Genomic DNA, 22,971 nt, shown 5'->3' with positions numbered 1-22,971 from the left:
AATAGTAATTTTGCACAGTTATTCAGACGTCTAACCAAACATATACATTTCATTCAGCTCTTACTGGTTCAGATCATCTTACTCATTCAGACCTCTTACCCATTCAGCACTTAATAATTCAGAGATTTGCCAAACAGCTCCTAAGTCTGAATAGTTACATAGATAATTATTAAGAGGTATCCTTTTAACCATTCAGACTTCATATTACTTTCTAAAACCATTAAAAGACTATGAGTCATTAAAAGATAGTCTTTTTAATGACTGTCTAAGAGGCTACCAAACAACCCTAAATATACTTTTATTTGGGAGATTCAAAGAAAACCGGAACCGGTTCGCAATCCACTAAACTCACAGGAAACCCAGAGATCTCGTCCGTCCAAGGATTCTTCTCATCATAATCAACGGTCTTCATCGCACGTAATATAACACTATTACACTTAAAACCCGAACCAAACGCAATCTGCCAAACCCGGTTTCCTTTATTCACCCGACCTTTAGCTTCCACATAAGCCAACTCATACCACACCGAACTACTCGACGTGTTTCCATATCTATACAACGTCATTCTCGAAGCTTCCATGTCTTCGTTGGTAAACCCGAGCGTCCTCTGCAATGCATCCAGCACCGGCTTCCCGCCAACATGCGGAGTAAAGTGTTCCACCACCTTTCGGTAATTAGGCACGTACGGCCAGACGTTTAACCTTAGTTTTCTCGCAATGTAGTTTATGAAGTACAACAGTTTCTCTTCTAGCGGAAGGATTAGTGAACCTACGGCTGCTACGTTTGGTTTAATTGTCGATATGGCGGCGTAAAGGAGGTCTTTGTTGATTGTGATGCCCACGATTCCTGCGGTGTCTTCTTCACGAAGGATGCAGTTGTAGGACCGGTCTGAACTTGAGGTGTTGGTGCGTATTGTGTGAAGTAGTTGATACTTGGAGTTTGTGTTATCGGATAGACGGTTGGAGAGGAGGATTGCAGCGCCTCCTACGCGGAATATGCAGTTGGTAAGGAACTTGGAACGGTCTTTCCCTAGGTAAAAGTTTTCGGTTATGCTTTCGGTGCTTACTATCAACGCGTAGGAGTTGTTGTGCACCTGTAAACATTAGCAGTTAGTTAGATTACTTTGTAGTTAATTTATAGTTAGTTAATAGGATACTAATTGTGGATACTTGTACAACATGAATTTTGGTTGTAATTTGATGTGATTAGGGCTGTAAACGAACAAGGCTTTGCATGTTCGTCCGTTAAACTTGTATCGGATAAATTATTTCACGGACAACTAACCGGACAAATTTCATATTCGTGTCCGTTCATCAAGGGAATGAAATTATTCGTGAACAGTTCATGAACACAAACGATGTTTTATTTGAGTTGGCTAACCAAGGACTATTGGTATCAAGGTTCGGCTTGGCTACAAAGTTTATTATAGTTTTTATAAATATTCATATTCCTATGTTAATTTTACATGTAAATTATCACATAATACTCATATGTATTTTTCTTTTGTAGTTAATAATTTTTCCTCAAATATATTTATATGATAAGATTAGAAAAATCTTAAAACAGAAGTAAAAACCTTTAATTAACAAACATAAACAAACATTAACAGATGTAAACGGACACATTATCGAACGTTCACAAACACAATTTAATACGCATGGCCTCCTGTCGTGTTCGTTCATTTGGTTAATCAACCGGAATCCCTTGTTCATGTTTGCTTTATTATTAAATGAACGAACGTAAAAGAACTTCTCTTTGAATAGTTCACGAAATGATGAATGGTAATTAGCCGAACGTTCGGTTCGTTTACAGCCTTGACTGTGATTCATTGAAGGTAAGACAAATGTTTACTGTCATATGTGCATATTTTTATAAAAAAGATTACACAGTGTGTACTAGAATATGAAAACAAATCAATTTAAAGGCACATATGTGCATATAAAGGTACCAAATAATTACCTGAAGGAGCTGTTCAGCAAGTCCAATGGCCAGAAGTCCTGCACTGCATCCCATCCCAACAAGATTGTAGGTGATGATGCTTTCTTTAAGCTTGTACCGGTTAACTATTATGCTACAAGGAGACGGTTCTGGGTTATAAATACAACAGTTCACAATCAATATACCAATATCCTCACATTTTACACCCGTTTTTGCAAGAAGCGTGTCTACCGCACCAAATATACTCATTTCAACTTCCCTTCTCGCATCTCTCATTGACGGATTATATTCTTTTCCAAAAAAGACCTCTGCGACATATGTCGAGTCACCAAGGCCAGATCTTTCCATAGTTTTCTTCATGAAATCCAGTATTTCTTCTGAGAAACGTCCGCTTTCTGCTGTTTCCTTCACAACAGTATCTCTTGAGCGTATCTGCGACGTTGGAGGCTTGTAACAGGCGAAATCTATCAAATAAACTTTGTTTGAGGGTTTTTTGGTCATGACAAAATATAACAGAAGAAGACAGATCATAAGTAGGACACTAAACACAATTTCTGAATTCAAGTTAGGATGGAGATAATTCAAATCTAGGTTGATGAACATGGTTGCGGTATAGTATATTTTCATGGGCCAATTGGCTTCTTGTTAAAGGCTACTAAACTTAAACCTTATCATGGATTCGAGGTTTTATGCAAGGAATTTCTAACAGATTTCATAAGCTTGTATAGTTATAATTATAGTGCTTATAAGATTTAGTGGTCCTGGTTGTTATTTAAGATGTGTGGAGCTTTCGTAATGAACATTTTGGGAATAGGCTATGGAATTAGGCTTACCTTTGTTAACAGAAGTCCTTTTATGTTCATATCATTTTCTTGCAGAAATCTTAAGTATTTCAAGTATTTATCTCACAATTTTATTTGCTTGTACAAATTGTTTTTCAGGCTATTATATATAGCTTAATCTATGGGTTTATAACGGTAACACCAAATCTTTCGTGGTAGTGTGCTTTATTTTGATTGGATTTGAAGTTAGCATTAACGATCACTCCCTGTAGCTATTTCAGAGATACTTATGGTTATGGATATCTGTACGTGTTTAAGTTGGTATAAAAAAGGATGACATAAACCTAACACGTCTTATCTCTTAAGTGTATTGTTTTGAAATCTATGCTAAAGAATACCACCATGTGTCTATATTAAGATACCTATTGATTTTGCATGATCAAATTTACCATTGAAAAATTATCAATCAATCAATCATACCCAGTGGAATCCCGCCAATAGCAAAGCTATAAGTAGGGTCTGGAGAGGGTGGGATGTAGGCACACCGTACCTCTATCCAAAAGGATAAAGAGGTGATTTCCAGAGAAACCCTCAGCTCTAGAAAAACATATGTCAGCAAGAATATAAGAGGGGATCAAAGTTCACAGTCATAAAACTAATAATAGCACGTAATAAAATTAATATAGCTAGCACATAACATATATAATATATGGCAAGACAATAGCATAGTGGTGTGTGACTAAAATAAGGTAAATAGCAGCCATTAAGGTATTTTTTCTCCCTAAAAGTCCTTAACTTTAATTATTCGTTTCCAAGAATTCATATCCTCAACCATGTCTTCGGAGAGGTTTAGGTCTAGCAAATCATGCCTAATCCTCTCATCCCAAGTCAATCTAGGTCGGCCTCTACCCCTCCTTCCCTCTATAGTAATGTTTTCTACTGTTCTAACAAGATGCGTCGTCTGTCTTCTCTTCACGTGTCCAAACCATCTCAATCTCCACTCTCTTATCTTATCAGATATGTTAGTTACCCCTAATCTCTCTCGAAACACATCGTTTCGTATTCGGTCTAGCCTTGTGTGTCCACACATCCAGCGTAGCATTCTCATATCTGCTACCTCCATCTTCCGCATTTGAGCCTTCTTGATGGCCCATCAATCTGATCAATATAACATTGCAGGTCTAACTGCGACCCTATAAAATTTTCCCTTTAGTTTAGTTGGGAATCTCTTGTCGCATAATATGCCTGTGGCTGCTCTCCATCTACACCATCCTACCTGAACTCGATGGGCCACATCACTGTCTAATTCCCAATCGCTCTAAACGAATGATCCTAGATACTTGAACTTCATTACATGCGGAACCATTTGCCCTTCAATGGTGATCTGGACGTCCTCATTGTCAATTACCCCACCAAAGTCACAATGTAAGTACTCCGTCTTAGAGCGGCTAATCCTTAAACCTTTTGTCTCTAAGGTTGTTCGCCACTCCTCTAGCCTCATGTTTAGATCTTGTTTTCTCTCAGCGACTAACACAATATCGTCAGCGAACATCATACACCACAGGAGTGCCTCCTGAATCGACTTTAACAATTGATCCAAGACTACTGCAAAAAGAAACGGACTCAACGTTGACCCTTGGTGAATGCCTATCTCCACGGGGAAGAAATCAGTATCCCCCACGGGCGCACGGACAATTGTTGCACTCCTTGTATACATATCCTTAATTATCTCAATATATTTCCTCGGAACCCCTCTACCCTTCAGGCATAACATAATTTAAATGAAAATAAGTTTAAATTTCAAATTTTAAACCACCTGCTCTATTTACCTTTTAAGCATAGTTATACATATATACTACTTGTAAATCTGCTCTTCACATCTTATACTTGTAATGGAGGTAGTAATTTACGGGCGAAGCTTGGATGAGTTTGTGGGGAGGGGGGGCTCAAAATGTATTAAAAAAAGCATAAACGGGGCGGGGCCAGCCTTAAAAATTCATTTGAAAACGGGTAAATTTACACTACTGCTTAAAAAACAGGGGGTGTAAGCTTCCCGCATTACTAGTAAAGTTAATGGACTTTGGAATATTTGTAAATTTCAACAATGCATCATGAAGCTAAATTTAATTCCTATTCTTTTCTATATACATCTTTGCTTGTACAGAATATTGTCAAAGTTAAATCTTATAATTTTTTTAAGATGTCTCTAGCCTCCAGAAGCATATGATAGTTTTGGCTTTTTACGCAACGAGTCGTATTCCCTATAAAGTGGTTTATATGAGACCTGTTTTATGTATTGTTGAAGGAAGTTGAAAAGCGTAGAAGAAAACCTTTCCATATAGTGCAAGTTTATAGACTAAAAATGATCACATTGAAGGGTATATGTAAAGTCTACATAATGCCTGCCTATAAATGAGTTTTCTTTTATAGGCATGTTTCTTCTGTTGGATGTTAACTATATGAAAATGTTGCAGCATGCATTTTTCAATATTGTTGGAAAAATAAATCATGTTTCTAGGATACTACGTGTAGTGCTTGTATTTCTCTTATGTGTAAAAAGTGGCTCAAGTCCCGTATCGATAATCAACACACGAATATTAAACGAATAACTCTCGTTTATATTAATCAGAAAATCTAACTCAAAAAACTGAGAACAAACTATCTTAAACCCTAATTCGGTTTAACTCTTGATGAACCCTAACTCGGTTACATCTACCATCACCCACAATCTATAATGTCTAACCATAACTTGGTTTATATAGACTAACCTAACTTGTCAGTCAAGACATTACCAAATATAATAAACCTTAATTGTAACCCTATAAACCCATTACATATTAATGAATCTCATAGGCCCAATAGGTCCAACCGGTCACCTACACGTGACGGGCCTATTAAGTTGGAAATTATTTCCAACAATCACCCTTTAATTTCTGCCTTGAAATAGGTTGTCCTTCAACTCCGAGCATGTCTCTTTTGCCCTGTTTGATTTAACCCATGAACTTGACCTTCTCGGTTTTCACAACCATCTTGGCCTTGATCTCCCCAGAACTTTTCTTGATCCATAGATGTGTTTTCGGCTCCCCCGAACTCGACTACCTTTGTGACCATATCCCCGACCATTCACTTGGCCGTATGAAAACGCATAACCACTCCTTTGGCTGCAATCCCGGTCATCTAATCGAGCGAACAACTCTCTTCCTTGATCTTCTTTAGTTTCCGAATCAAACACAAGCACATCTTTCAAATCAAAATTTTAGTTAAAACATAACTCGTTTAACCTCGATCACGACTTTGATCGAACACCGTAAACACGTCTTGATCACCAAATCCCAGCCCGTCAACAAACCTTGTCTCGATAGCGAACCCTTGCCTTGAATATTCAATCACAACCACAAATACCTCTAAAAAAAATTGAACCGTTTGCAAAACTAACTTCTTTCACGGATAGCTCAAATCTTATGAAAAAACTATAATTGCAAAAAGTATTTTCTATATTCTTTGTTTTGTTAGTTGTGCAATGCAATAATTAACAAACAAACACTTTTTGACTTTTATTACCTTTCTCTTTTCTCTAGCACAAATACGAATCAGATTTTGAAAATTCTTGCCGCAAAATCGGAGATCTCACGAAGTAACGTAAATCCGGTCTCTCTTGCTAAATCCCGATTAGAGGAAGCCTCTTATTCTTCTGATCGATACCGCCAAACAGGATGAAACGCAACCACAAGTCCCACTAACCTGCCGCCCCTCGTAGTTACCGATTTCACAACAACTCCGATTTGGTAACCAACTCGGTTTCGATACACGCTTCCGATAAACGCCAGTTGATAGCTCCTCTTCAAGCCACCTCAGGCCTCCGATCACTGTACCGTTGATCCGCCTAACCGCCGATCACAACAATTAACTCGTTATCGATTTCTTGAACTTGGCTCTGTGACCAATTCAAGTCCCGTATCGATAATCAACACACGAATATTAAACGAATAACTCTCGTTTATATTAATCAGAAAATCTAACTCAAAAAACTGATTACAAACTATCTCAAACCCTAACCTCGGTTTGACTCTTGATGAACCCTAACTCGGTTACATCTACCATCACCCACAATCTATAATGTCTAACCATAACTTGGTTTATATAGATTAACCTAACTTGTCAGTCAAACATTACCAAATATAATAAACCCTAATTATAACCCTATGAAGAAACACTAAAGTACCCCGGGCAGATTACGGATATTAAGTAATGTTTCCCACGAGGGTTAGGTCCGGCAAAGAAGGATGTTCTTCAGATGACCTGCAAAACCGACACCGTGAGCTCGTCACTGAGAAGGGGGGGGGGGGTTCCTCCTTGTGACCACCCTCCGGCATGAGAATCAGACTAGATTGCTCTGAATATAAGTGTATATTGAGAGAAATAGCTAGTGAAGGTAAAATACCAGATCATCATACCGTTCCAAGGTGTTGGAGTATATATAGCCGAAGGTAGGTTTCCAAGCAGGTACAGCCAGCTGTATAATATTCCTGTTCTACCAACTATGAGCTACGCACGTGCCATGCTGGTTGGTAGGTAGGCAGCGGCTGATAGTGACAAGGCCGGCTGTGTACTGTTCCCTTTCCACCAACTGCAGGCTATGTGCGTGCCGCGACAAGGGTTGGTGAGTAGGCAGCAGCTAATAGTGACAAACAGTACTAGAGCATGCTCCTCGTACTGTTTGTCGGTGAGCTGTCACCCTGTGATTGGTTCATGGCTGCGTTGGTCAGATCTTGTCTATTTTGTTCATACCTTGGCAGGTATAGTACAAAAGATCTTCCAGAAGCATACAGACTGGCTCATTTGGGCGGGAGTATTCCCGCCTTGCTCATTCCTTCAGGTGACTGAATTATTGAGTGCCTTGTGCGTGTAGCCTTGCTATTAGTGCGGGTAGCCTTCCCTGATGGCTTGTATCCGCAGCTGCGGGGACAGGCGGGATACTTCACCATTGGGAGGCTTTCCCTGCGGGAACAGCTGGCGTACTGCTCGTAAGGTCTTCATCTCTGAGCATGGTGGGTCCTGCGGAACTAGTTGGTCCTTGCGCAAACGTCCCTCTTCAAGGTGAGTCTTGCGGGTCCAACTGGGCTCTGCTGGGACCTACCTCTTCAAGTCCCCCCAGTCCAATGTTCTTCACATGAATTGTTAATAAGTGAGGTGAGCTTTGGACTTAATCAAGGGGTTTTGAAAAGTATTTGGTTTTAAGGTTGTCCGTGGGGATTCTTCCCGCGGTTTCCCTAATGTCACGCAGAAAGTCCTGACTTTTCTGCTTGATCTTTGGGTATGATGCGGGTAGGTGTGTAACCTCCTCGCAAGTCAGGAGCGTTGAGTTCCACTTGTGTAGATTCTCCATGAGGTTTTGGTAGTTTTGAACATAGTGATCAATTATGTTAAAACAACCAATTCCATCTTGGAGCTTCAAACAATCTAGTTCTCGACGTTCCCACTATGCGGGGATGTTATTCCCGTTTCCGCAAGCATGGCCCAGAAGATCCTTCTTGGTTTCAATTCCCTGCGGAGTGCTAGGTATGTGAAGGGTTTCGCCTTGACACTGTACCCGCACTCGTCTTATAGTTACTTTACTTCCAATGTATTCCTGGCTTCAATTCCCTGCCGGTGCTAAGTATGTGAAGGGTTTTGCCTTGACACTGTACTCGCACCTGTCTTAATAGTTACTTGGTTGCCTAGGTAAGGGGTATTTTCCCGCTTGTTTTTGAATCTTTTTAAAATTCGAAGAGTTGGTGGAAGGATAAGAACAGTCCAAACTGTTGAAACGTCGTCCGACGGTTTCTTCTGACAGTGTCAGGACGTGCAGGAAGTTTTGGCGACGTGACAGTATATGGTCATTCCAGGCGCTTTTTCAGGCGCGTGGGCGTGATTTTTCGGGTGCGTGGCCACGAAATTAATGGCACGCGTCCTTTCAACAGCTGTTGCCAGCTTGCTCTTTGCCACGTGTCATAGTTTCATTGCACCTGCGATTTCTCTCTCTTCCGCATTAAATTCATCGCATTAATTGCGATGAGTATATAAAGGGTGAGAGGGTGCACCTTAGTCCACACTTTCTCTTCATCTTCTAAACGATTTCCGTCGAATACTCACTATTCCGTCGAGCATTCTTCTGAAATCGTTGTTCTGTACATTCAAAACATGTCTTCTACCCGTGATTTTGAGGCCACTGCCGAGGAATCTGAGTTGTTTGTCGAGAACCCGACGTCGACGTCCGAAAAGGACGACAAGAGCACTGCTGGCGAGTGCCAGTGCGCTCTTCCTATTGACCTCTACCAGTACATCGTCCGGAAGTTCATGCTCGAGCCTTTCGAGCCTGAGTTTCCGTAGCCTCATCAGACGGTGTACGATGCCCCCAAGGGCAAGATAGGGGTGTACGCTGCTTTCTTCGTCTATGGGAATCTGAGGTTCCCATTGACGAAGTTTGTATATCGTGTCTTGGAGAGGCACGGTGTGCATCTGACCGAGGTACACCCGATGGCGATTGCCAAGATCCGCCACTTTGAGTGGGTGTGCCTCATTGTGGGCGTGGAGCCCCACGTTGATCGGTTGATGACCTTCTACTCCTGGAGGTGCATCCAGGGGTGGTACACCTTGGTCAATCGGATCAAGGGTTTGAAGATCTGCGCTACCGAGCGCAGTCTTCGGTCGTGGAAGCGGGAGTTTTTTTATATCTCCGCTCGCGTCATCCCCCTTGCGATGACGTTTAAGAATGGGAGAGCACTCCCCGCCCTTCACGCCGTCAACCACCAGGAGGCGGAATGGTTCGCCAAGGTCTCCCGGATCCAGACTCCGGTGTACCGCTTTGCGGAGTCTGGGATCGTGATGCTCGGGATGAGCCGGGTGTGGAAAGAGGCGTCACAAATTCCCATCGTCCTCGAATACGGTTTGAACTCTGTCCCTTACGGTATGCCCTGTCTTCTTTGTTGATATAGGTTTTTCTTCTAACTGTTTATTTTTTTTATTTCAGAGGGGAATGACTTGCAGTCGCTCCTGCATCCGCGGGAGGCTGATGGTCCCGCTCAGATGGGTACTCGTGCTCTTGATGAGAACGAGTTGCCCATCCTAGAGCAGACGAGGGATCGGTTTGTGGAGGTATACCCGCCAGGCCACCCAATTCTGAGCGCCACGCGGCCAGGTAAGGAGTTATTCAACCCTCGACCTCTCAATGCTGAAACCTCTGCTGGAATTCCTCTAATTCTGTCATCTTCTGATGAGGAATCCGCAGACGGTCCTTTCTTCGCGCGGAAGAAGAAGGCTGCTGGCGGAAAGGGCAAAGCGAAGGTTACCTCCGCCGACCAGGGGAACCGGTCAAACTCAGAGACCGAGAGCGAGGAGGCGGCGGGGAACCCAGGTGGTGTTGAGACCACTGCTCCGGAGGCTGAGACGACTGTCACCTCCGAGCAGCCCAGGATGACGACGGTGACCGGTATGAAGAGGCCGGCTCCATCCGGTTCGTCCCCGCCTGTTCGCACCTTTAGGCTCAAGAAAACCCGTAAGTATAATCTTCCTTTACTTTTACTGCATAGTTTTCCACCATTATACTTATCTTTTTTGTGCAGGCGTGGATGCTACCGCATTCCAGGGTGGAGCGGGAGGTAGCAGTTCTGGACCCATGAAGGTAGGTTTGGTCAACCTACCTGAGGCGATGACCCAGGCGACTGCGCCTGCTTCAGTTGGTTCAGTTGCTCATCCCGTTGAGCCAACTGTTCCAGCTGTAACCTTATCTCCGCCGGCTGTCAGTGCCATTTTCACCGAATCCGTCACTGAGCCGGCGGTGATTTCTCTTGCGGGTTCTTCCGCAGCCGCGGCCACGGTTGTGAGTTCACCTCCGTTGGTTTCCGCCGCGGCAGCCTCCACCGTGTCTCCTCCAGCGCCTGCGACTACGGCCAGTCCTTCAGGTACGTTTGGGGTTGTGGCGTCTAGCCAATCCTTGCCTCCTTCTCCTCTCCTTGACCTTTTGGATGGATATCCCCTAGGTTCAGGTGATGGGTTTGGTGGCTATCGGCCTGTTGTCGACCCTACAGGTGCGTAGGGTTATTTTGGCCTATATCCTTTTCATCATTTCTCTCTTAACTGTTTTTTGTTTTATTGCAGTTCGTGATTCCAACGAGGTGTATGCTCCTCTGTGGAAGATCCGCCAGGGAATGACCCTCCGGACTGCTGAGGACTGCGTCGAATGGGCGCGTCACGCCGCCCCAAGCGGTGCGCTGGGGGAGGCCATGGCCAGCTACCAGGAGGATAGGCTGTCTAACGAGCTCCGAATCCTTCTCGCCCGGATGCAGCCGCGCGTCGAGCTACTTTGTCGTGAAAACGACAAGTTGAAGACGGCGCGTAGCCTTGAAGTGGCTCAGGCGCGGGCCGTCCGGGAGGAGAACGCGAAGCTTACCGCCATTGCTGCGGAAAAGGAAAAGGCCTTCAAGGCCCTTGAGGTTGACGTTCAGGCTCGTCTGGAGGCCCGTTCCAAGGCTGCCCAAGCTGTTAACGAACAGCTTCGGCTGGCCAAGGAAACTGCAAGGAACGCAACCGAGAGGGCCACCAAGGCTGAAGCTGCTGCTGAGCCTCTATGCCTCGAAAATGAGGAACTTAAAGCCAAATTAGAGGGGCTCCAGCAGGCTCATGATGCCTTGGCCATGGAAGATGTCAAGAAGCTCCAAGAGATCCTGGACCAGAGGGGGGTGCTTGACTACACTGAGCGTAAGCTAAAGGGCGTCGAAGAGGCTGCAGCCAAAGATGTGTTGCTTGCCAACCTCACAAAGAACGAAGCCGAACGCGCCCGTAATGAAGCTCAAGCTGCCCTCCAGGAGGCTCTGGTTGCCAAGGAATGGCTTCTTCGAGAAGCGTTGTCGCAGGTATGCGCAGCTTTCTAACTTCTAACTTCTTTACGCTTTTCCTTATTGAGTTTTTGACAAACTTCTGTTTTGTAGGTTGTGCATCGGGTGTTCACGAACACATCATATGACGATGCGATGAGCGCAGCCCTCAACGCTTCTCATGAGGATGGGGAAAAGGCTGGCTTCCTGCTTGGTCTAGGGTTTGTTGAACAAGGCATCCCGCCTTTCAACTTCCCTCTTTACAATGTGGATACTGAAGCTACGTATGACCAAGCAGTGAATCAGTATGCTGCCTTCCCGCATCCGGTGGTGGAGAAGGTGAACGAGATTGCTGCTGCTGATGATGGGCTAGCTATCCTTAAAGCTTTCCTTGAACCGCCACACTCTACTGAAGGTGCGGGTCCAAGTGGAAGTGATCCTGAAGCTTGATCCTTTAGATCCCTTTCCACCATTAGAGTAGATTTTTATTTGTGTATAGCTTCTTTTGTATGCGGGTATGTACCAAGCAATCTTTGTAATATTTGAATTTTGATGGAATAAAGATTATTTGCTAATGCCTTGCCTTGTTTATTTCACGCATATTCTGATTTAACTTAGCAATTTCTTTAGTACTTAGATAAGTTAACTTTTTAACGTGGCAGATAATAAGCTAAAGTTTTGCTTCCTCTTTCGTGATTGTGCGGGTAAGACCGTCACTTGCACTTAGTAGGATGGCTAAACTTTACCTATATCTGACCTGCGTGGAAGTTTTCCTCATCCTTTCCTTTGAAATTTTCTAAGTGTTTTGAATAAGTTAACCTTTCGACGCGCGGTTGCCAATAGGTCAATGTTCAGTTTCCTTTATCATGATTGTGCGGGTAGGACCGCCACTTTCATTTATTGGGATGACCAAACTTCACCTATAGCTGACCTGCGTGAAGGTTTTCCTTAGAAATTTTTACCGTTTTATGTGTTTATGCGGGTTTTGCCGCCTTCCACACGCAACGACTTCCCATATTTATGCGGTGGATACCGGCATAGCAGCGTGGGAAGTTCATAAGTATAAAGGTAAGGCTATCAACACAATGTGAAAGGAGAATCATTTCCATTAGAAGTGGCTCTAGGCCTTTTCTTTACAAATTTGGAATTGATCTACATGTAACATTTGCGTAATTGAGCTCCGTTCCATGTTCTTGGGATAGGAGTGCCATCGAGCCTTTCGAGCCGGTATGCGCCTTTTCCCAAAACTTCCTTGATAATGTATGGTCCTTCCCAGACCGGTGCCAGTTTTCCTGGGCGCTCTTGGTTTGAAGCCTCGTTGTTACGCAATATGTAGTCTCCTACATTGAAGTTGCAGAGTTTTACCCGCGTGTTGTAGTACTTTTGCATTTGTCGCTTGTAGTTTTCTTCACGCGCTGCGGCTAAGTTTCTGCGTTCCTCGGTTAGCATAAGGTCTAACCGTCTTTCCGCATCATTGTCTTCTGGCTGAATTAAGACCCTTGGTGAGGGCAAACCAATTTCGACTGGGACCATGGCTTCAGTGCCATAAGTGAGGCTGAACGGGGTTTCTCCCGTACTGGCCTTTTTCAGCGTTCTGTTTGCCCAAAGGACGTGTGGAACTTCGTCTACCCAGCCGGATCTGTGTTCTAGGAGTCTTTTCTTTATGCCTTCGACGATGCTTTTATTTGCTCTTTCCACCTCACCGTTACCTTGCGGGTGTGCCACTGAGGTAAAGGTGTGGGTGATTTGAAGTTCTTCTAGCCACTTTTGTAGCTTCTTGTCAGCAAAGTTGGTGCCGTTATCGCTCACCAAAGTCTGTGGAAGTCCAAAACGACAAATAATAAATTCCCAAATAAATTTTTTAATATGTTTTGCGGTTGTTTGGGCTAAGGGTTTTGCTTCTATCCACTTGGTGAAGTAGTCAATGGCTACCACTAGGAACTGAACGTTTCCTGCTGCTGTAGGAAATGGGCCTGTCACATCGATGGCCCACTTCTGAAATGGCCATGAAGAGGTGACTGGAATAAGTTCATTCTTCAGGCGATGCGTGTTGGGTGCGTAGAGCTGGCAAGACCTACACTTTCTGATGTATGCTAGCGCATCCGTATGCATCCCCGGCCAAAAGTATCCCGCGTTGTTTAGCTTAGCTACAACAGCGCGTGGACCTGCGTGTACTCCACAGATGCCTTCGTGTACTTCCCTTAGGAGGTAGTGGCATCCTGGTTGTCCACGCATCTTAAGAGTGGGCTAAGAAAGTTACGTCTGTAAAGGATGTCATCGTTGAGTTGATAGTTTAATGCTTTACAACGTATTTTTCTTGCCTGTGTTTTTGACTCTGGTAGTATACCCGCTGCAAGGTAATTTATTATTGGTGTCATCCACGTTTCTGTACCGGTTTGGATGACACAAATTTCCTTGTGCGGGACTGATGGTGCTTCAAGGAGTTCAATGCGGATGTCCTTTCCCAAATGGGTGAAGGCTAATGATGCAAGCTTGCTTAACGCATCCGCAGATTTGTTTTCGCTACGCTTGACGTGTATGACTTTACAATCATTAAAATCACGCATAAGGGTTTTTGCTTGTGCAAGGTACAGGGCCATTGTGTCGTTCACGGCCGTGTACGTTCCGTTTATCTGATTGGCTACTAACATGGAATCTACGTGGGCTTCCAAGTTTTTCACTCCCATTTTACGCGCAATTCTCAGCCCTGCCAAGAATGCTTCGTACTCGGCTTCGTTATTCGTACTTGGAAAGTCCAGTCGAATAGCGTAAGTGTATTCTTGGCCTGCTGGGTTGGTTAATTTCAACCCTGAGCCTGAACCCTCGTTGCTGGCTGCTCCATCGGTATAGAGTCGCCAGACATCATTGATGTCTTGTGCTGGGGAGGGTTGAGCCTCCTCCTGGCACTCTTTCTCCCGCGAAGCGGGGACTTCTGCAATAAAGTCGGCCAGGACCTGGCCTTCTGCATATTCCCCCAACTCAATTGCCCATTTGGCTAGACGTCCCGATAATTCGGGTTTGCCTAGAACGTTTGCGAGTTTGAAGTTGGTGAGAATGGTGATTGGGTGACCCTGGAAATATCGTCTCAGTCTGCGTGAAGCTTGTACAAGTGCTAAGACTAATTTTTCCAAGGTGGAGTACCGGGTTTCTACGTCTGTTAGGACACGGCTAACATAGTAAATAGGCATCTGGATACCTTTCCGCTCTACTAGCAGGACTGCCCCGGTTGCTCTATCTGTGGCAGAAAGGTATATGATTAATTCCTCCCCCGCTTCTGGTGCTGTGAGCGTTGGGAGTTCGATCAAGCATGACCGAATTTCCTGAAAAGCTGCTTCCACTTCTGGTGTCCAGCGGAAGTGCGTTTTCTTTAAACAGTTTCTCAATGTTGACACGAATGGGAACGACCTATCCGCATGGTTTGACAAAAAGCGGTTAAGTGCGACTAGGCGTCCATTCAGTGTTTAAGCTTGCTTGATGGTAGTAGGTGATTCCATTTTGATAATGGCTTCAACCTTTTCAGGGTTCGCTCTGAAGCCATCTTTAGTAACAATGACTCCCAAGAACTTCCCTTCTTCCATCCCAAAGGAACACTTGCTCGGGTTGAGCTTCATGTTTATCTTTCTGAGCGTGTTGAAAGTTTCTTCGATGTCTTTCAACATCGCTTCTGGCTCAGGGCTTTTGATGACCAAATCATCCTTGTAGACTTCCAAGTTTCTCCCAATTTGGGCATGAAACTCTTTGTCCATCAGGCGTTGGTATGTGGACCCTGCATTCTTAAGTCCGAATGGCATCATTTGATAACAAAATGTGCCATCGGGCGTCCGAAATGCGGTTTTGTCCTGATCATCTACAGCCATGTGGATTTGATGGTACCCCTTATATGCGTCAAGGAAGCATTTAAGGCGAAACGGTGCTAATGAATCCACTTTAAGGTCAATTTCGGGTAACGGGTAACAATCTTTGGGGCATGCTTTGTTTAAATCTTTGAAATCTATACACATGCGCCATTGTTTGTTAGCCTTCGTTACCATAACGGGATTTGCAACCCATGTTTGATATCTACTAACGCGTACGATGCCCGCGTCAAGGAGTTCCTTGACTTGGGTTCTACACGCGTTAGCCTGTTCCGCCCCCATTACTCTGCGCTTTTGTATGACTGGCGTAAAAGCCGAGTCACACTTGAGCTTATGCTCTGCTTTACTTCGCGGTACACCAGTCATATCAGCTGGTGTCCACGCGAAGATGTCAGCGTTTCTTTGTAATAAGCGTTTGAGTAAGGTGCGCGTAGGATCAGCGATTGTTGGGCAAATTGTAACAGCCAGGTCAGGGTATCTGCCATTGAGGGCCCATTTTTCTGGTTCGGTAATGGTTGGTTTAGCCATCTTTGGTTTGGGTTTAGATGAGACGGATGCGATGCTTACCTGGGGGATACCGGTGATCATCGCTACACCCTGAGCAGTTGGCCATCCCATCATGCCGTGGACTGAAGATACCACGGCGTTGAATCTTGCCATCCCGTCTCTCCCGAAGAGAATGTCGTATGTGTGATGTGGCTTTCTCATTACGACGAAGTCCACGTCTTCTGTGCGGGAGTATTTCCCGTCCGTGAGAATGACGGGGAAAGATAGGATACCCAGGGTGGTGTTTGTGCTGCCGTCGAACCCTTCCATTGTGGCGTAAACCGTTTCCAGGCGCTCTTTGTCTTCGTCGTCTAGCTTGTCGAAGAACTGCCTGTACATAACCGTTGACGAGGCGCCGTTGTCCGCAAGAGTGCGGGAAGTTATGTAATGCCCCAGCTGGCTTTTGATGACGATGGGGCCTTCCTTGCTGGGTCCTCCTGGCACTCGCGGGAAGCGTACCTCAGCTTCCTTCCATTCACATGGTTCTGTCGTTCGTCTTTTTCTTCCACTGATGTTGCCATGAACCATGTGGATGCTGATGTCAACGGGCTTTCGTCCATTGCCTTTATACCGGTTATCATTCCTTCCTCCATTCTTGATTGATGCCACAAGGTGTGCAAGTCTACCATCCTTGACGAATGTTTCAACAACATCCTTCAAGGATGTACACTCCTCTGTACTGTGACCCTTTGTCCCGTGGAAGTCACAGAATTTGCTCTGATCCGCATTAGGTCGTTGTCGGATCATTGGAGCTTTTGGCCATGGCAGTTTTTCGGTGGCAAATATCTCCGTGACGCTTTTGGTGAGTGGCGTCCACCGGTGTTTTCGGCTTGAAGGGTGCGTGTTATCCCTTCCGCCAACAAGAGGGCGAGAGCTGGATGAGGTGTCAAAGTTTACCCTTGACTACCAAATACCTAGCTTCCTCTTCTTGTTCTGCCGGGCGATCCGAACATTGTTTTCTCTGGTCCTCTGCGTGTAGAGATGTGTACTTTGGGGAAGATCCCTACCCAGTTGCTTCTCCGTCTCGGCAAAGCGCTTGGCCGCCGTCATGATGGCATCCCATATGGATGGCATGACGTCCTTACCTGTCAATGTGCGGATAAGCTCCGGGTATTCGGCGCCCTGGATGAAAGCGGCACGAACAAGATCTTCACTTATGTTGCCCAGACTCAGCTTTTTGGAGTTGAAGCGAGTGATGAAGTCTAGCAAAGATTCATCTTCCTCTCTCACGCAGTTGAGGATCATCCACTTCTCTTCAGTATATTTCCTCTGTTGACTGAAGTGTTGGCTGAACTTGTGTTGAAAGTCCGCCCAATCATAGATGTGGTGGACCGGTAAACGATCAAACAACGCCCTGGCCGCTCCAACCAGCGTCATTTGGAACATATAACACCACGTGGGTTCCGTCCAGTTACTGACGGTTGCCCCCGCTATGAATCTGTTCAAGTGATCGTCTGGGTCGGATAGACCATCATAAGTACCGATGTTGGACATCTGTTTGGCACTTCTCGGGGCGATTGCTTCCGCGATGTCCCTTGCAAACTTGGACTTTCCCGCATTTGCGACAGTTGGTCTAAAGGTTTTGGAGAAGTCACGTGGGTTTCCTCCCGCGTTCCTTGGTTTGAAGGTTTCTCCAAAATTCCTTCTTGGTTGGAAGTCCGTTTCCTTACGCTTCCCTTTCGCCCTATGGCGAGGGTTTGCGTCGGTGTCGGATTCCTCCCGATCATTGTTCCAGTACTCGCACTCACTGTTCATGTTGAGCTATTGTCGAGTATTTCCGAATTCGTCAGCCTGTTGGAGTGAACGCAAGCGTTCATCCAACTCAGCTTGGAACTCTTTCTGACGTGCCTCGGCCCACGCCTTAACTTGATCGAGTGTTTGGCGAGGGAGCCTCGCCTGTTTCTCCAACTGGGCATCAGTGAACCCCAGTGAAATATTGTTTACTGCACTTGCCCCGGCTTGGGTAACCGGGGTAGTGTTCGTAAAATTTGTATAACCGCCGGTGTTCCCCCCAGTAGCTGGGGTTGTGGTTACCGGGGTTTCTTGGTCACTTACTGGCCTTGGGACCGGAGTAACGTTAACCATTTCTTCTGAAATTTTGAAAAAACTGAGAATTAGTTCTAGCTTTTATGCACGGATGGCGCCAATGAAGAAACACTAAAGTACCTCGGGCAGATTACGGATAATCTGGGGGTTAAGTAATGTTTCCCACGAGGGTTAGGTCCGGCAAAGAAGGATGTTCTTCAGATGACCTGCAAAACCGACACCGTGAGCTCGTCACTGAGAAGGGGGTGTTCCTCCTTGTGACCACCCTCCGGCGTGAGAATCAGACTAGATTGCTCTGAATATAAGTGTATATTGAGAGAAATAGCTAGTGAAGGTAAAATACCAGATCATCATACCGTTCCAAGGTGTTGGAGTATTTATAGCCGAAGATAGGTTTCCAAGCAGGTACAGCCAGCTGTATAATATTCCTGTTCTACCAACTATGGGCTACGCACGTGCCATGCTGGTTGGTGGGTAGGCAGCGGCTGATAGTGACAAGGCCGGCTGTGCACTGTTCCCTTTTCCACCAACTGCAGGCTACGCACGTGCCACGATAAGGGTTGGTGAGTAGGCAGCGGCTAATAGTGACAAACAGTACTAGAGCATGCTCCTCATACTGTTTGTCGGTGAGCTGTCACCCTGTGATTGGTTCATGGGCTGCTTTGGTCAGATCTTGTCTATTTTGTTCATACCTTGGCAGGTATAGTACAAAAGATCTTCCAGAAGCATACAGACTGGCTCATTTGGGCGGGAGTATTCCCGCCTTGCTCATTCCTTCAGGTGACTGAATTATTGAGTGCCTTGTGCGTGTAGCCTTGCTATTAGTGCGGGTAGCCTTCCCTGATGGCTTGTATCCGTAGCTGCGGGGACAGGCGGGATACTTCACCATTGGGAGGCTTTCCCTGCGGGAACAGCTGGCGTACTGCGCGTAAGGTCTTAATCTCTGAGCATGGTGGGTCCTGCGAAACTAGTTGGTCCTTGCGCAAACGTCCCTCTTCAAGGTGATCCTTGCGGGTCCAACTGGGCTCTGCTGGGACCTACCTCTTCACCCTATAAACCCATTGCATATTAATGAATCTCATAGGCCCAATAGGTCCAACCGGTCACCTACACGTGACGGGACTATTAAGTTGGAAATTACTTCCAACACTGGCATCTCATAATCTCATACATCCAATGTAGAAAACCATTTTTGCTGTTATGATATTGAATTTGAAATTTTTGGAATTGCAGTTTAGAGAGAACAAAAAATTATAAACAAGTGATATGCTTGATTCATCTCGCAAGTCAGGCCAGGTTCGGTGTATGGTATGGAAAGCTCGGGCTTGTTTGTTTTGAATTATAAGTTCCGTTCATTTGGACTTTAGTAAATAAAATACTAGGTCCTTGGAAAAGGCCGGAAATTCACCACGACCATCCGACAGGGGCGAAGCTGCATTGAGGCCCGGGTGGCCCCGGCCCCACTGTTTTTTTACGCAGTAGTGTAAATTTACCTGTTCTCGGCCAAAAAATTTTATACGTAGTGTAAGTTTAGCCTTTTTCGGCCGAAAATTTGAGCCCGTCCCCCATCGTTTGTGAAATTTTGTATGCATTTTGAGCTCGGCACTGATCCCAAACATTTATTTGAACGACAAACTAATTTACTTTTGAATACTCCTACCGACTCCTCTCAAGGCTATCTAATCCTACAATTTTCTAAAAATTAATACGATAAACACATAACAATCACCTTACATCATGTAAAATAAACAAAGTATATAGACTAGTATTCTTTAACTTTTGAACATTATATCACAAATACATAAACCAAAGATTCACATAAACAATGCCATTAAAATTTAGTAACATATACAACTTAAAAGGAAAACATTATTGAGTTCAACTAGAAGGTGCAAAATCTACAGGGAATGCCCCGCATACAACTGGCACCGGAAACTGATCAATCTCGCCCTTCCAAGGATTATCATCATCACCACCATAATCAACGCTCTTCATCGCACGCCAAATAACACTACTACACTTAAAACCCGGCCCAAACGCAAGCTGCCAAACCATATCACCTCTTTTAACCCGACCCTTTGCCTCCACGTACGCCAGCTCATACCACGTGGAGCTACTAGACGTATTCCCAAACCTGTACAATGTCATTCTCGAAGGTTCCATCACCACGTCCGAAAGGCGTAACGTCTTCTGCAAGTCATCCAGTACCGGCTTCCCGCCAACGTGCGGAAGAAAATGATCAACCGTGTTACTATAATTAGGAATATATTGTTGTATATTCCGTGACGTCATTACTTTCCTTATTAAGTAAGTTATCTGATAGTTTAGTTTCTCTTTAATAGGAAGGATTAAACGGCCAACGGTGATTAGGTTAGGTTTAATTGTGGATATAGCTGCGGCAAGGAGGTCTCGGTTAATGTTGACGCCTGGGAGTCCGGCTGCGTCTTCTTCTCGAACAATACTGTTGTAGGATCGATCTGAACTTGATGTGTTATTGTGTATTGTGTCAAGGAGTTGGTATTTGGAGGTGTTGTGATCGGACGGGCGGTTGGAGAGGAGGATTGCGGCGCCTCCCACGCGGAACAAGCAGTTGATTAGGAATTTTGGAGGATCTTTTCCGACGTAGCAGTTTTCGGTTATGCTTTCGGTACTCACGACCAATGCATATGAGTTTTGGTGCACCTGCATGTCCAGTTTTGTCAATTGTATCTTAATACAAGTGCTTATGCAGATGTTTTGGATTGAGTTTGAAAACAACTTTTTGGCTTTTTCAAAAAGCCATTTTGAAAAACCAGGATTATGGGTTTATAGAAAACTGGTTTTTAATCATTTAAAAAAAACTAAAATAAAAGGGATTTTTGTAATGACCAAACACTTTTTAACTTATTGGCTTTTTGAAAAAGCCAGTAAGTCAATAAGGTTTTTCAAACTCAATCTCAAACATGGTCTTTTAGTTTGATTACTTTAGTGGTTAGAGTAAAAACTAATTGATGTTGTTAATTTTTACAAAAATATATGTAGATATATGCATATTGACTAAAAGATTATAGAATCTACAAATCTATAAGTTTGTTGCTCGCCTTAGTAATTGGGGCACAAACTAATTGATTTGTTAAATTTCATAAAAAATATACATTGATCAACTAAAAGATGACAGAATCTTAAATCTATTAAGTTTGTCTGCAAATTTTAGATGCTTATATTGTTAAATGCACATCATAATACCAACATAGCTTAGATATTATGCTTAGTAAATTGGGCAAAAACTAATTCATGTCGTTAATTTTCACAAATAAAGATATAGATCAACTAAAAGACGATATAATATATAAGTTTTGTAAAAATGGTTATGATTAGCAATAGTGTAAATAACCCGAAGGAGGTGTTTAGCGAGTCCTATTGCGAGAAGTCCTGCACTGCAGCCCATCCCAACCAGATTATAGGTGATGATGTTTCCTTTAAGCTTGTATCGATTTACTATGATGCTAGAAAGAGACGGCTCCGGGCTATAAATACAACAATTCACAACTAGGATCCCAATATATTGTCGGTCGTTACACCTGTTTTCCTCAGAAGCATGTCTACTGAACTAAATATTGTCGTCTCAATTTCCCTTCTTGAATCTTTCATTAATGGTTCGTAAGTTGGTTTAAAAAAGGTCTCTGCTAAATAAGCAGAGTCACCAATGCCACATCTTTCCAAAACATTCTTCATGAAATCCAGCGTCTCTTCTGTCATATATCCGTGTAGCGCTGCTTGCTTCAAAACAAACTCTTTTGAAGACTTCTGAGAATCTGGAGGCTTGTAACAGACGAAATCGATCAAGTAAACTTTGCATGAAGGTTTTTTGTTTATGACAAAACATAATAGAATCAAAATACACATGAGCATGGGTAAATACATGACCATTGTATTGGAATTTAAGACAGGATGGGTGAGAAATTCTGGGAGATCTCTTAGATTGATAATGAACATGACTGTTGTATAAAATATGTTCCAAGGCTACAAGGATGCAGGGTTTATTAATTGTACAAACTACAAAATACAAAAGACGTAGTGAGATTTACGGATATATAACTATAACATGTAATGAATCTGCTTGTTTTGACAGTTCTGTAAAACACGTCGAGCTCTTGTATTACACAATAGAGGAGAGACTCCTAACAATAGGTGTACCTAACAGAAATCCTTAAATGCCCATATCGTTATCAAAACAATACTTCTCATACAATTAATCATGTGAATCGGATTTGAAGTTAATCTTCTAAGGTATACTGCCATGTTGCAATATTATATATCCCTATGGATTTGCAAGGTCAAGTTTGTATCCAAAACCGACATAAAGTAGTGTGCTTCATTTCTATCAAATTTGAAGTTAATGCTAAAAAATAGTGTCAATGTTGTATTAGGGATATGTATGGGATTAACATGCCCCAAATAGTATCCAAAGTGACATAAGTCTAGAGTAGTGCCCTTTATGTATGCAATAGTTGGAGTAACCGATCGATAGGCATATATAACGTTTATGTAAAAATACACTCCTAACGAAAATTTCTGGCAAAACACTCCTTACTTTTATTTTATAAGCATTTATGAAAAAGTACAAGCCTGCATCGTTTCTATCATGAATGTAAACACGATTTTCACGATTATTAAGTAAACCAAACTTGCAGGCTGCTACGTGTAGTGCTTTTATTTCCCATGTGCAAATGTTGACATTGCATACATCCATTGCAGGAAACTTTTGGTATCATGATGTTATTATAATTTTTTTGAAGTTTTAGAGTAGACAAAATTCAACTCAGAACTGGACATATACATAAGATTTAAGTTTCTAAACTCTTCGATAAAGGTTGAGCATGTATATGGCTGGGCACAGGGCCGGCACATAGGGATGGCGGGGTGGTCGACGGCCACAGGCCCGACACCTCGTTAGGCCCGAAACTTTTTAAA

The 22,971-nt window shown here is 43.8% G+C and overlaps 1 protein-coding gene and 1 pseudogene across 1 annotated transcript; both read right to left on the bottom strand.

Annotated features, from left to right (window-relative positions):
• Positions 1-298: 298 nt before the first annotated feature.
• On the bottom strand, positions 299-2,545 carry LOC143532331 (3-ketoacyl-CoA synthase 20-like). Its single transcript, XM_077027415.1, has 2 exons — positions 1,960-2,545; positions 299-1,093 (listed from the first exon to the last, which is right to left on the bottom strand). The coding sequence occupies exons 1-2, from the start codon at positions 2,539-2,541 to the stop codon at positions 299-301; spliced, it is 1,377 nt and encodes a 458-aa protein (XP_076883530.1). The 5' UTR covers positions 2,542-2,545.
• A 17,210-nt stretch (positions 2,546-19,755) lies between these two features.
• On the bottom strand, positions 19,756-20,756 carry LOC143532332 (putative 3-ketoacyl-CoA synthase 20 pseudogene; annotated as a pseudogene).
• Between the last annotated feature and the right edge of the window lie 2,215 nt (positions 20,757-22,971).

Source organism: Bidens hawaiensis, unplaced genomic scaffold (assembly GCF_021521415.1).
Source record: "Bidens hawaiensis isolate Kalapana, Puna unplaced genomic scaffold, B.hawaiensis_p1.1 tig00009443_1, whole genome shotgun sequence".
Lineage (NCBI taxonomy): Eukaryota > Viridiplantae > Streptophyta > Magnoliopsida > Asterales > Asteraceae > Bidens > Bidens hawaiensis.
Note: the sequence above shows the minus strand (reverse complement) of the source record. Positions and strands in the feature narration are given on the sequence as shown.